Below are 14,622 nucleotides of genomic sequence, written 5' to 3'. Positions count from 1 at the left end.
TGAGGCAGTCCTGACCTGAGGCTGAAATGCACATGCTCCCCAGTAACCAGCATTGCTGGCACTCGTGAGTTTGGCCCCTTAGGCCAGTTGGTTGGAGATGCATGCGTGCATTCATCCATCTGCTTACCACCTTTTGAACATGGAAGACACAGCAAACACTGGGCTAAGGACAAGGTATCTGGGGATAGAAGCATGTCCCACCTTCAAAGGATGCAGCTTAGTGGGGATACTACACCATAGATAGATACTTACAAAATCTGTGGTGAGTGCTAGGACAGAGGTGGAAGAACGGAGAATGGTTGTCTAACTCAGTCTGAAGGAGTCAGAAAAGGCTTCCTGGAGGAGGTGATATCTGAGCTGAGTTTTAAAGGATAGTTTTAAAGGACTTAGCCGGTCAAAGAAAAGAGAAAGCCATTCCAGAGAGAATGAAAGGATATTGTGGATCCAAGAAAGTGCATGTCTATGGTTCAGTTAGGTTGGGCTGGGATGGATAGTCAGAGGAGGAGGAAGCGGAGGAGGTAAGAGTGGTAATCGTGAGATGGAAGAGATGGGCAGGACTCAGATCCCAAAAGGCCTGTGAGACATGCTGAGTAAGACTTCTGCTTATGAAGCCAGTTGGGGAAGCACAGCAGGGACTGGTGGAGACAAGCAGGGGGGTGTTTAGTCTCCTTACAGCAGCAAGGGAGGTACCCTAGGCTTGGCAGAGATGGGAAGCCTGCCTCTGAACTTCTATGGCTCACTAAGGAGGGAGCGCTAGTTCCCCGGCATCTGCCCAGAGGCAGAGCTGTTATCCATAAGGCAAGGAATGCAACCAAGAGAAAAAGCCTAGGCCTCGGAAGGACCCCAGCATGGCTCCCTCAGTGGTGACCCTGCATGGGTCCCACCTGCAGTTCTGCCTGAGTCCTAAGGAGGCAGGACTTCAAGCTCCCTCTGGCTGCTTTCCCAAGAGTGGTCTCCGCTGTAGGTGGGGGACGCAGATGGGCCCTGCTGCCAGGGGAAGGAAGGTAGGTTTGTGCCTTATCCTCAAATGACAGACAGAAGGGATTTTTACAGGCAATGAAAGCTAAGAAATTTATGATTTTTTAATATCAGTGTGTCCTTAGGGAAGAGGATCTTTTTTCCATTCTATTTTAGGTGTGATTTAGAGTTGGAAGAGATTTTTCAAAAAAATAATTGTTTTCAAAACATGTTTTTCATTTTAAGCTCATATTAGCTTGACCATACTAGGTTTTGATGGGAATGAAAGATTTGAACTGCCTTTGGTTATGTTACCTAGTTATGTTACCTAGAGGCTGGACTTTAGTCAAAAGACAGACAAGATGCTCCAAGAAATAGTTTAGAAATCAAGGAAGTGGGTGGGGGAAGGGAGAAGAAAGAGAGAAACTGCTATCCAGGAAGGTAGCTGCCAGGGTTACCAGCGTAGTAAGAGGGTTTAAGGCCGTCCCAGATCTTCCCACTATATTCAGCATAAGCCCTAACTCTGACCTGGGCTGGCCCTTCAGGACAACCTAGCTGGCCCCACCTCTCCTCACATATTCCTTTCCTTCCCATCATTGTGTTCCAGGCACTGGTTCTCCTGGTTCTCCTCAGTTCTGGTTCCTCGAACAAGTCAAGCTCTTGTCTGTTCCAGGACCTGTATGTCAGTTGCTCCTAGAATTCAGTTCCCCATCTTCCAATGACTGGCCCCTGCTTATCTATTTAAATGTCACCTTCTCCAGGAGTACTCAATCTGCAAGAGCTGCCTGTTTACCCTGTACCTCAGCACCCCTTTTAACTCTCAGCCTAGCATATATAACGGTCTGATACTTTGCTGGCTTGTTGATATATTATCTGTCTCCCCAAACCCAGTGAGAATTTAAGTTCTATGAGAGAAGAAACATTTTCTGTCTTCTTCCCTCCTGTATTCCCAGAGCTTAGACTAGTGCCTGGAACATAGTAGGTGCCCAATAAAATATGTTAAATGAATAAATAGCTAGAGGGACAGGGATAGATGGATGGATCCCTGTTTTGATAAGACCTCTTTCTGGCACACATCAGAGGATCTACCCCGACCACCAAAAGACCAAGTATAAGGCTGGAGCCAGTTGTCAAGTTTACTGTGGTGCTATTTTGTAACCAGGGCCTGAGGGCACCATGGCCGGGACCCAGGGACTTGGAGCGCCATGCAGACAGACCTTGGCCAGTTGTCCCTCTTGTGTGATGGAGGAGCAGAGGCATGGGGAAGCTGGAGGTCAGGTAGCATGTCTGGAACAGGACTGACGAAGACAATTAGGAAATCCAGGCATCCTGGGTTTTGGCTTTGACTGTGGAGTTCAGGCAGAGTTGGGGCTGCAGGCATGAGGTTAAGGAAGCCACATCTGATCCCTCCTTTATCCTCTCAGACTCTAGTAGTTAAAGCTGGACATCAGCTGAGGCCAGGGAAACAGTCCCACTTGGGGACAGTGGGAAAAAGGGATAGAAGATGTTTGAACAGTACAGAAAAAAGGTGTCTTCCTCCCAGTCTACTTCCTGTCGGGCATGGAGATGTTGGCTTTGCATCAACTCTCACGTTTCAACCTGCCCCTGGTATGAGCTCCATGCTAGGTTCTGGGGCATCTGAAGAAAAGGGGATAGTTTCTGGCCTGGAGGGGAGATACAGAACAACCACATGACTGCAGTACAAAGTCAGTGGGATAATAGAGGCTGAGAAAGTGTTGTAGGGACCCTGGGAAGCCAGGGCGTGCGAGGAAAGGCTTTCCATGGGAGCGACCGTGGAGCCCCATCTTCACTTATGAATGGGAAATGCCTGACCTAGATGGACCAGGGGTAAGGGCTTTCCAGCAGAGGGGACCATGTGGGTAGTGAGGTGTGAACACTCAACAGGGTAGGGAGTGTGGAGAGAATTGTAAGAAGTAGTATGGTTCACATTTGGGAGTCGGGTTGGGGAGATGAGGCTGCAGAGCTGGGCAGAGCCCAGCTGGTGCCACGCCCTGGGATTCAAGATGCAGGGCAGAAGGGAGCTGCAGGGTTAGGTGGACATTTTTGCGGAGTCATCCTGATGGCACTATGGAAGCGGGATTGGAGGGGAGCAAGGTAGGCAGGAAGATGATAGCAAGTGTCAATGTGAGAGGTGATGAGGGCATGGACTGTGGGAAAAGGATGATTTGCTGAAGCTTTTATAAAGAAATCAATAGGATTTCAAGACTTGCTAGATGTGGGGAGTGGAAGAGTGGGAGGCATCTCCTCCCTTTTCTGGCCTGATTTAGTAGCAAAAAGCAGTGCCACAAATATCTAAAAATAGGCAGAGTAGAATGGGGTGTCTGCGAAAACTCTATGGCAGTTGCGTGGGAGGGGGTGCCTTGCGAATATCATTGGGTGATAGTCCCTCACGGTGAATGTTTTCTGGGTGAGTGAGTTATCCCTTTGGCCCCTCTGGCCAGGGCTCCAGGAGGCAGTGCTCCCCGTTAGATCAGCCTTCCCATGGCACCCATTAGCATTTATCAGTCCCAAAGGAAGATTTCTGAGATCTCAGCCGGCAGAGTCTTCTAGAGCAGGGGAACCCTCTCCTGGCTCCACCCTCCCCTAGGGAAAGTCAACTTTGAGGGGAGGTGGGAAGGGCTGTGTGAGCCTCTCGGCCCTTCACGTGGTCCCCCGAGGGGAGACCGTACTGTGGCTTCCTCCTTCCTGCCCAGTGTGGTTGCCCGTTGATGGCTTTGCAAGGAAGAGGCTGGAATGTGGCTGACTTGGCATTTCCCAGCCGCACCCGCACAGCTGGCGGGGCCTGGACCCAACTCCAGACGGGGCTCAGTTGGTCTGCTTGGCTTGGCTAGTGCCTCCAGGCAGTCCCGCCTTACCTTCTCTAAAACTGCTTAGGACAGCAGAACTGGGCCCAAGATCTTGGCCAAAGCAGGTTTCCTTGTGGTAAGCGGAGCTGGCTCTCCAGCTGTGCGTTGCAGCCAAGGCCTGGCGAGGCTGAGGCTGCAGAAGCAAAACTGAAAGTGCTGTGGGAGAAGGGTGGCCTGTGTCACCTCTGAAACTGGGAGAAGGCTCCATGGGGCCAGTTTGGGGAGGAACTTGGCTCTAGTGGGTTTCCTCATCCTGGAGGCAGAAGTCAACAGGACAGCCACAAAAACAGCCCAGAGGTAGGGCAGACACTAGCATTGTCTGGCTCATGTTGTCTGAACCATAGTCTTCTAAAATCTGGAATTTGGTATCATTTGGGTGTGTCTTTTCATACCATATCCAAGGAAACTTGGATATTTTACCTACCTAGTGAGCCCTTTTAGTAGAAGTAGAACTTTACCCGTGGAGAAGTCTGCAGTGTGGACAAGTGAGTGCTGTTACGCTGATCCTGCGGAGCCCTTGCTCCCTCTTACTTAGGTCCCCAGCCTTTGCCTGATGAGCAGCTTTGAATCCAGCAGTCCTAACCTCCAGGAATATATGTGTGCTCATGTGAGACAGGTTGGGAGCCTGAGGCCGGTGTAAGCCTGGAACTGGGAGGGGAAGGGGCAAGGCTTTGGGCTTTCTTGGGCTATGGCTTTGTGGTTGAGGGGGTCTAACTGTGATGGAAAGTCTCCAGCAAAGACTGCTCGAGAGATTCCTGAAGCTCTGGGGGAGGCCTCCCTGCTCCATGTCTATCCAGCACTCCCCCAGGAAAAATCTCAGATTCTGTTCAGTTAACAAAGGCCTCTTGGGTCTTCTTTTGCACACACTTACTGCTATGCTAGGACTCTTGCTGGATCTCAGTCTTAGCCAAGAGCTTGTACAAAGCATAGTGGGTACCTGCTGTCAACCTCATCTGTGACTTAAGGCTGTTGCCAGGTCAGAAACTTGATTTACAGAGTTTTTAAATCCATTGCCTTCAATAGTTTTGTTGGAAGTAGGGAAACTATCCCCAAACCCCTCCAGCTGCTGTCTTTTGTCTCACTCCATCTTCTTTAAGCATCTTCTTCCTGGGCCATGGCTAGAGCCTCCATTCCTCTAGATCAAGGGTTTTGTTTGTTTGTTTGTTTGTTTTTTGTCTTTTTTTTCTTTTTAACCTGAGTCCATGGACTTTGAATGGGATTTAGGGAGTCCATTAATCTCCTAAAATCTGCAGACTTCTTTGTGTATGTCCATTTCTGTAGAGAGAGAGCTCATATCTTTGTGTAGGCTCTCAGAGGGTTCATAATCCCTCATGGACTCAAAGCTGAACATTTCTGCTATTAATGTAGTTGGAGTTTGGCCTGGCCAAAGTGTTGAATTCCAAAGATGACCCTAGGGCTACCCAGCTTACAGGTAGAGGTAGGGCTCTCTTACTTGGGAGTTTGGGGGTTGTTTTGGCAGCCAAAGGAGTTCAGAAGCAGAGAGTATCATGCTAGCTGGGAAGGAGGGAGGAAGGCAGCAGGACCCTTGGGCCTCACAGGGCAGGCTGTGGGTCATGGCAGTGTTAGACGGAGCCCAGAGGCACTCCTTGGAGGGGCTCAGAGGATCTCTCCTGAGGAAGTGAACGCTGCACATCTCCACCCTGGCTGGGAGCCAGGCGGGGTGGGGGGCAGCAATCAGAAGCTGTGGCTGCCCTGCACTGGGAGGTCTTGGTGGGAGTGAAGAGAGTCAAAATGTTGTTCTTCTGGCAAGGAGATGTCAAGAAGGGAAAATCAGAAGAAAGGCAGGGAAAGGGGCAGGAGCCAGATGATGGTCACTCTCAGGCATGTAAGGAAACTCTTGGAGGTTGTAGAGTCAGAAGAAGAACTGCTTCTTGCTGCAAAACAGCGCAAAGGAGGGTGGCAGAGCTCTATCAGTGGAGCTGCTGAAAGCTGGACAGGCGGGAGCCCCAGAAACACGTGTTGGAGGGAGCGCGCCTCCCCTGGCAGGGCCTCTGGGTGGGATGACCTCATCCCTTCCCGTCTCAGTGACTGAGGCTTTATTATTCCAGCCTCTAGGTAGACATTACGCTATACTGAGCCTAAAGGTTAAAGGAAGAGCTGCCTTTGCCTTGGAACCCTCATGGCTCCTGGCGAGGGGCTGAGTGGGAAGGTCCCTGACTGCCTCCCCCATTGCCTGAGAGAACCGAGTTCCTTCCTTAGGGGCCTTCCGTCTCTCCCCCGCAGCCTGTGTCCTCCCTGCTATTTGGGGAAAGGCAGAGACAGGCAGGTCACTCCCCTACCTGCACCAACAGCATTCCAACAGAATTTTCTGCCTTTGCAACTGGTATACACTGCAGGGGCCATCTTAAGAGTGAATATTGCAGGTAAAATAGGGAAAGATGGAAAACCTCAGAATACTGTGTATGCTGGCGGAGACAAAATCTGAGTTTTGCAGTGAATAACTTCATGCCTGTTTCAAAGACCTCCTGAGCCTGGTTTCCATGACAGACTAAGCAGATTTCCTAAGAGTTAGAGGCAGCTGGCAGCTCTCCATGGCCCCCTCACACCTTCCACCAGGTACTCTCTGAGTTAAACCTGTCAGGATGAGGTCCCCTTGGCAGATCCACTAATTGCGTCCTCCTGGAATCAGTGCAGGATGTCCGGAGTACCTGCCCAAGACTGAAATTCACCTAATTAGGAATAGGCATCTGACAAGGATGGGTGACTGGCTGTTTTTCCCCTCCATAATGGAACTTACTTTTCGCTGAACTTGGAGGTTATTTGGGGGGATGGAAGAGGAGGGAGTTTGCTGGCTTGTTCACAGGGGAGGGGTCAGAGATTATCTCCCTTCTGGAAAACTCAGCAAACCCCAGAGAAGAGAGGGTGGCATGGCAAGTGCCTTGAATAGTTTTCCCACCAGGAACAGCTTCAGAATGTGCAGACAGGCCTTGGACCCTGGTCTAGGATCCCTGTGGAACAGTGAGCCCTCTGCCCGTCTTTTGACCTCTGGTAGTCATGCACTCTGTCCCAGTGCCCTGCACACTGAGGATGTGAATGTGTGGGACTCCCAACCTCAACCTTATTCTCCTTCCCCAGGGGAAGCTGCACCTGATCACATACACTAGATCACATATACTCAGTGTCAAACCCTGGGAACAGGAGCCATGGGGCTCATGGGGTTCCATTCTCCTGGTTAGTGATCCCAGGAAGCCCCTCTATCATAGACCCATTGTTGGCTTTAAAAATTGTAAATAGTAGTTATCACCCTGACTCCTTTTTGGGAGAAAATAGGACACAGTTAAGTAAATAACGTAGATGGGTAGGCCATTGCATGTAGTTACACATGTAGATGTAGATGTTGGTCTTGTAACCTGATGAGGGGCTGTGTTAGACGTGCTTGTGACTCTACATCTGGACACCAGGAAGTGTTCTTGGTGACTCCAGTCCAGCGTTTCTCAGCAGAATCACCTGGTGATGCTGGTGAATATGTGGTTTCCTGGGTCCGCCCCAGACCCCCTGACTAAAACCTCCGGCTAGAGAGACTCATCCCCAGTAGGTCCAGGCTTTTCCAGTTTTAGAACTTTTGTTTGTGTCTGTCCCAGTTGCTTTCTTCTCTCCGTTCCCACTGCATGGGGTGTCCAGCAGTGATGGACCATGGGAACCTCACACCCCACATTTAGTCGTCATGACTGTTTTCACCTTTTTGGCTCTGTCTACTAGAGACGGTGAGCCACCTGAGGCCAGGGGTGCACCCTCCAGGCCCTGGACTGGCACTGGGTGTACAGTGGGTGCTCACAGCATCTTCCCCACAGTTACATCCACCCCAGGGCACATGTTTATGTGTGATGAGCAGCTGGTCCGCAGTGAGTGCTAGGCAAGGGGAAGGACAGTTTGGATTCCAGCTCTGGTTTATTCAGCAAATTAGATCAAGCCAATTTGTCTTGAGCACCCGTTGTGTACAAGAACATTTCTGGTTTTGGTAGAGGGTGAGGCATGTTTGTGTAATAAGGATTACCCACTTGGGGAGCCCTGAGAAGAGTGGTCCAATCTTGGGATCTGAGTCGGAGAGGATGGCTTGATGCCATCACAGACTGAGCCGCTCTGGGTGGACTTTGGCTTGGAGGAGCTGTTTCTACCTGACCTTCCCGGGGGCAGTCATACCAGGGCTGATGCTTCCTGCAAGATCCTGAGTGGTGTTCTCTGGGGTGGGGGTGTTTGTCCATGGCCCAGGTTCTCAGAGCCCGACCCCAGCCACACCCTGGAGGAGCGGGTGGTGCACTGGTATTTCAGCCAGCTGGACAGCAATAGCAGCAATGACATTAACAAGCGGGAGATGAAGCCCTTCAAGCGCTATGTGAAGAAGAAAGCCAAGCCCAAGAAATGTGCCCGGCGTTTCACTGACTACTGTGACCTGAACAAAGACAAGGTGATTTCACTGCCCGAGCTGAAGGGCTGCCTGGGTGTTAGCAAAGAAGGTGAGTGCTCTCCCCTGTGCTCCTGGCCTTTCAATACTTGCCCCCACCCAGGCATGGGATCAAGGGCTCTCTGATAAATGAGATCCCAGGTACTCATCTGTTCAACAATTATTTGCTGGGAGTGTGCTATGTTTGAGACAGTGGTGGAATTGACTGATAAGGTCCCTATTCTTGCACAGAAAACAGAGCTTAAATAAGCACTCATATGAGCTGTGATTGTGTGATTAAGTGCTGTGAGAGTGTGCTAGGGTGGGCCAGGCTACAGTCACAAGTAGATCCATACATCATTGTTTGACAGAGTGGAAAATTTTTCTTTCCCATGTAATAGTTCAGCATGGTCGCAGGTTGTGTGTGTGTGTGTGTGTGTGTGTGTGTGTGTAGGGGAAGGAGTAGGGGCAGGGATTGCTCTATGCAGTCACTCTGGGATCCAGGCTGAGAGTGACTCTGCCGTCTTCATCATGTGGTTTCCAAGGTTACTCTGGGGATCATCTCCATCCTCAGTCAACCAGATGGAGTAGACGTGAAGCAGTGCGTGTGAGGGAGTTGTATGGGCCAGCCCTGGAAATGACACACATTCCTGCTCATAATTCATTGGCCAGAACTCAGTCACTAGGGAAGGGAACCCAGGAAGAGGACAGCGTGAATTCTGGTGAACACTAATAAGCTCTGTCACAGCAGGGCAAGTGCAGAGCATTGTAGCAACATATATAGGGGCACCCAAGACACTAAGGGACAGACAGCCTTGGAAAAATTTGTGAAGGAAGCGATGCCTAAACCAGGACTCAGCAAACAACGGCCTAAATGCTCAATCTAGTCTGTGGCCTGTTTTTGTACAGCCTGTGAACTAAGAATGATTTTTGCATTTGTAAAGAGCTATACGTTGTTTTGAAAGAAGAATATATAACGGGGACCGTACATGGCCCACAAAGCCTAAAATATTTACTATCTAGTCTCTTGCAGATAAATTTGCCAACCCGTGGTCTAACCCATTACTGGTAACATGAGTGGGAGATGGCCAAGCAGAGAAGTCAGGAGTGGGAAGAGTGTTCTAAGCCGAGGCAAACGAGGAGTGAAGCTCTGGAGGCAAGGAAACAGTTTTCAATGAGGTGAAGGATGTTTGTGTGACCGAAATGAATATTTTAACAGATAGGAAGAGCAGGGATGGTGACAAGAGGCAAGGTGAAGTTGGAGAGTTTTTAAATTCAGGTGAAAGAGTTTAGACTTTATAAGGGTAGTGGAAAGCTGTTAAAGGGGTTCAATCAGAGAATTGATAGTATCGGTTTTTCTTAAAAAATTATTCTGGTTTCAGGGTGGGACATGGATTGGAAATGAGCATGACAGGGTCACCCAATAGGAGGCATGGCACAGTCCAGGCTAGAGCGATGGAGGGCCAAGTTATGAAAACGCAGCAGGGTAAGGGGGATGGAGAGAAGTGGGTGATTGGAGATCAAGCTGGTTTATGGGGCAGAGGTAGGTTTGTTCAGCTGCAGGCAGGGCTGCTCACTGAGACGGGCAACATGGAAGGAAGAGCAGGTTAGGTGCAGAGGGATGCAGAGGGAGCCCAAGCATGGTTTGGACACACTGAGTTGGATGCACATGAAGGATGAGTGACTCTGTAATGCCCGTGAAGGTTTTGAAGATACAGATTTGGGTGATGCTGACTTATTTGAAATGGAAGCTTTGGAAAAGCTGAGATTTCCTAGGGAAAGAGTTTAGCAGAAGACAAAAAGGCATTTTCCTTGTTCCTAGTTGTCAGAGTAAACCCAAAGAGTAGCATGGGAAATGAATGGGTTCCTATAGGAACCAGGGCTTGGGACCCACCTGCTCCATGGCCGGTTTCTGGCCTTGGTTCTGAGGCTTACTGGTGTGTGACTTCATCACTCTGGGCATGGCTGTCTGATGCGGATGCTTCTCTGTTCCCATAGTACTCTGAGTCTCCAGGACTCAGCAATGTCATGGTTCAAACCCTGCCTCTGCCCTGGCCTCGCTCTTTCACCACATGCGTCTTGAGTGTCCCTTATCCGAAATGCTTGGGACCAGAAGTGTTTGGAACTTTTTGAGATTTTGTAAAATTTTCATTGCACTTACTGGTTGAGCATCCCAAATCCACAAAATTTGAAATACGATATGCTCCAGTGAGCATTTCCTTTGAGCATCATGTCAGCACTTAAGAGGTTTTGGATTTTGGAGCATTTTGGATTTCAGTTCAGTACAAATTACTGAATCATTCTGCATTTCAGTTTCTTCACCTGCTTAATGGGAATAATGCTAGAGTCTATCTCGTAGGACTGTTGTGCTGATTAAATGGACAGTGAGTGAAAGCATTTCCTATAGTGCCTGAGAAATTGAAGTATAACTCAATAGAAGTTCAATATTACTATTCTTCTTCATAAGATGATTGCCTCTCTCAGTAGCACTTACCACACTGTGTTGCAGTTTACTCTTCCGATTACCCCTTGAAGCCAAAAGGATTCTCTCTCTCAATTCCTAACCTCTAGCACAGTACGTGGCACCTGGTAGTTCATTAAGTCCTTGTTAAATGAATGAATAAGTAAAGGAATGAATGGATGAGGGGGTTACCCCTTCCAGTGACATTATGCTCTGACACACTTGGAATTTGTGGTCCTTTCGCAGAGCACAGACAGATGGCCAATGTTGGGAAAAGACCATCCAGTGTTATTGTAGACCCCAGATATACCAGGGGCACTCCTGGGCTGAGTGATGATGCTCTGTACTGACCCTGCCTTTGGCCCCCTTCCTGGGCTGGTAGTTCTGGTCTGCACAGCACACAGAAGCCAAGCAATGGCTGAGTGTGGTGAGCTCAGGTTCGCTGAGCTCAGGGACCCCTCCTAACCTTCCTCTGAAGCCTTTCCAGCTGGCATACAGGACCTGACAGAAGCATCCAGAGAACACTGTGAAGTAAAATGTAGATTTAGGGATCCCTGATCACCTGGATGTTCCTCCTCAACCCAGACTCAGCTGTGGAAGTGTTAGTTTCAGTTATTCTCATAGCTTTGCCCACAGAGGCCCCTGGGGTGCTTTGGAGTGCAACTGTCATTCTTCTTGGCCCAATACACCCTCTTGAACCCCCCACTGCAAAGGTAGGACTGTGGAGACCAGAGAGCTTTGGAATTACTGTTCACCCCTAAACACACTGCCTGATTGAAAGTCTGGCCAGAAAGCCTGTGTCTGTGACATGTCTCTGCATGTATATGCACATGCCTGTTTGTGCATGTCTCCATGGGTAGGCCTGAGTGTGCACCTGTCTGTGTGCATGTCTGTGTCTGTTTGTACAAGGTCTACACTTATGTCTTTAAGTATGGCTATGTGTGTATGTCTGTACATATGTGTGCATGCATTGTGTATATGTCTGTATATGTCTGTATATGTCTGTGCATGTGTCTGCATATGTGTGTGTATGTGTGTGATGGAGTGAGGGAGAGTAGAACATTGAGATAAGAGGAAGAAGGTATGTAGGATTAATCAGTGGGGTGGGGTGAAGTGGAGGCTGAGTAGACTTAAAGCCTATGCAGAGGCAGAAAGGATTCCTGTGTCCCCACTCTCCATTTCAACACACACCATAGGACACACTGCTCTGGACCCACGCAGCCCAGAGCTAGAAGGCTCTGTGGGTCCTCTAGTCAATTTTTCAGTCTAGGAGTCAAGGTTAGCCCAGAGAGGGGTAGCGATTTGCTCAAGGGTACTTGTGAGGTACCACCACTGCTGGCGCTTAGTCTAGCCTCAGGATTCCTGGGCCAGACTGCTGTCCCCTCCAGGAGAAGGACCCCAGTGTGTTTGAAGATGTTGCCTTGTGTGAGCAGGCCAGTCTTGGTTGCCTGGTGAAGCCAAGGGAGTGGCCAGTGGGGGAGTCTGGGGAAGTGGGGGAGCAGACCAGCCTGGGGGCAGTGTGGGCAGGAGTAGAGGTGTTGCAGGGGGTGAGGGTGCCACCAACAACCTGAGCTGGGAAGCCCAGTTTCTAGGCAGGCAGTACCTGTGGGATGATGGACCACTACTGAGAGGCCCAGGAGCGATGTGGGATACCATGATCAGGCACAAGTTGGGGCTGGAGTAAGAGCAGAGGCCCTGAAGTCAGATGGGGCTGGCTTGATTTTAATCCCAGCTCTGCCATTTACCGGATCTGTAATCCTTGGCAAGTTACCTAAACTCTCTAAGCCTCCGTTTCCCCATTTGCAAAGTGGAGATGATAGTACCTACCACAACGATTTGGTGAGGATGTAACCAGATGGTGCGTGTGAAGAACTTAACATGATTGGTACATAGTGAAGGCACAAAAGAAATTGGTATCGATAGAGGAGCATGTCCAGGGAGTGAAGGCATGACTTTAAGAACTGCTCCCTCCATCCCTCTGCTCCGTTGGGCGGCAGAAAAGCCCTTGTGGTCGATGGTGTGCAGCGGCTCCGGGAGCAGAGCCAATGCATTGGTCATCCATCCCGTGTTGTGCGGTGCCCTCTGGTGGGCTGTGAGGGGCTTGCACGCTAGGTGAGGGCAGAAGCTGGCTGGGGGAAGGATGCAGAGTTTGGGGACCAGTAGAGTTTTGGGTCCAAGGGACTGAAGTTTTGGAAATTCCACTTGAACACAGATATTTTACCAACCAGACTCCTCCCTGGAGAGCTGAATTCTCTGCATAACATGCCTCTTTCTTCACTCTCCCAATTTATAAAGCACCTTCACTGGGATCATTGTCACCGCCCTGTGAGGCAGGTGGGGTGGGGTCCAGTGCCTCCTTTTCTCAGAACTATCAGTTCTTCTTTTGCCTTGTCTGAGGATGCCACCTGCCTGGGGCTCAGGCTTCTTCTCCCCTATCCTCCCTGGTGGCTCAGAGCATCATTCTGGAGGCAGCTAGCTAGGTTGGAATTCGCTTTGCCGCGTGGAAGCTGTGTCATCCTGGGTGGGTTACTTGATATCTCCAAGCCTCAGTTTCATCATCCTAAGATGGAGATAATTGTATCACTCTCAAATAAAGTCGCTCTGAGGATTAACTGATAGGACTTAAGTAACAGGATTAGCACATAAGCCTCTATGAAAAAGAGCTGGTTACAGCTAGCTGTCCATTTTGCTTCACGCATCTCAGCCTGGTGGGCAGGAGTGCTGTGCACTTCCTTTTTAGATGTGCTGGCCTTTCTACTCAGCAAAGAGAGAAGCGGCTGCTGGAGGGAGCGGAGGAAAGGTGGGATTTGAAGTCAGCAGCCTGGTTCTGCCACTTCCAACCTGCCTGCCTTAGAGCTGTCACCTTCTTTCAGAGTTCGTGTCCTCCTCTGTAAAACTGGATAAACCGCTATCCACCCTGATATCTACCCCACTCCCGCTCCACCCCATGTCCACTCTTTCTCCAGTTGTAAGGAATATTGGCGTAACAAAGGGGACGTGGAGCTGTGGCTCACATGACCAATGGGTGGGCTTGGGTTCTGCAGCACTGTTCACTCCTCAAAGCCCTTTCTCCTCCTCCATGCATTCAGTGGATCCTCAAGGCAATTCTGTGAGGGAGGCAGAGCAGAAGCCGTGCAGCTGCGGTTCTAGCTCCCAAGTTATAGACCAATCCAGAGAGGTTTGGGGGCGTACACAGAGTCACATGGCCCTAAGCGTCTCAGGGTGGGCCCAGCTCTTGATATGCTTGCCCCCAGCTCCCTGCTCCTCTACAGGAGACCAGGTCCTGCTGGAGCAGGCATGGAAGTTTCCACAATGGCTCAGCCCCCCATGGGGAGAGGTGGGTGTCAGCAGAATGAGCCTGGGACTTTGTGTAAGTCACTTATCTGCTCCGAGCCACTGCTGGATTCCTTCTACCTCCGATGTTCTGTGACTTGGGGAACCAAGACCTGGGACGGTTCTGCCCAGGTGCATCAGCACCAGAGTCCTTCTTAGTGGATAGCTGAGGGATTGCAAAGAGGTGCCCAGCAGGAGCCAGGCCTTATGGGAAAGGGACTATGCGTGAAGGCGTTGGCCAGTAATAAGTTCACCTGGGCCATAGACACCCACAAAGCAAAAAGCAGGGCCAAACAAACTCTTTGCTCTTTATTCTGGGGGCCAGAGGGGACAGGGAGCCAGGATACGGGAGAAGGTGCCAGTTCTCTGGGTCAAGGCCACTCAGTGTCACATGTTCCTGGTTTGTTGCAGATGGTAGCCTTGGTACAGTTTCCCCCAGGGAGAACGAGCAGGCATGAACCCGCTCAGTAAGTTGCCCGTTTCTGGGATCGCCAGGGGTGGAGGGATTGGCCAGGTGACTTAGGCTCCCATTTTCAAGTTGTTTGCTGAGGACACGGGAGAAATATTGGGTCAGTGCCCAGGGGATTCTGCCATCCCCACCT

The 14,622-nt window shown here is 50.2% G+C and overlaps 2 protein-coding genes across 8 annotated transcripts in view; one reads left to right on the top strand and one right to left on the bottom strand.

Annotated features, from left to right (window-relative positions):
- ERH (ERH mRNA splicing and mitosis factor) overlaps nucleotides 1–14,622 on the bottom strand; it is an 892,055-nt gene that overhangs the window by 629,429 nt on the left and 248,004 nt on the right. The gene's annotated exons all lie outside the window — the stretch shown is intronic.
- The window catches only part of SMOC1 (SPARC related modular calcium binding 1), a 149,939-nt gene that overhangs the window by 132,834 nt on the left and 2,483 nt on the right, over nucleotides 1–14,622 (top strand). For 4 of the 7 annotated variants that reach the window (XM_050797387.1, XM_050797386.1, XM_050797385.1 and 1 more), the window contains exon 11: nucleotides 8,055–8,299. In XM_050797387.1, the coding sequence (XP_050653344.1) occupies nucleotides 8,055–8,299 (245 nt within the window). Of the gene's footprint in view, nucleotides 1–8,054; nucleotides 8,300–14,431; nucleotides 14,488–14,622 lie in introns of all 7 variants that reach the window. The other 3 variants (XM_050797384.1, XM_050797382.1, XM_050797381.1) reach the window with 1 other exon arrangement.

This window comes from Macaca thibetana, chromosome 7, assembly GCF_024542745.1.
Source record: "Macaca thibetana thibetana isolate TM-01 chromosome 7, ASM2454274v1, whole genome shotgun sequence".
Lineage (NCBI taxonomy): Eukaryota > Metazoa > Chordata > Mammalia > Primates > Cercopithecidae > Macaca > Macaca thibetana.
Note: the sequence above shows the minus strand (reverse complement) of the source record. Positions and strands in the feature narration are given on the sequence as shown.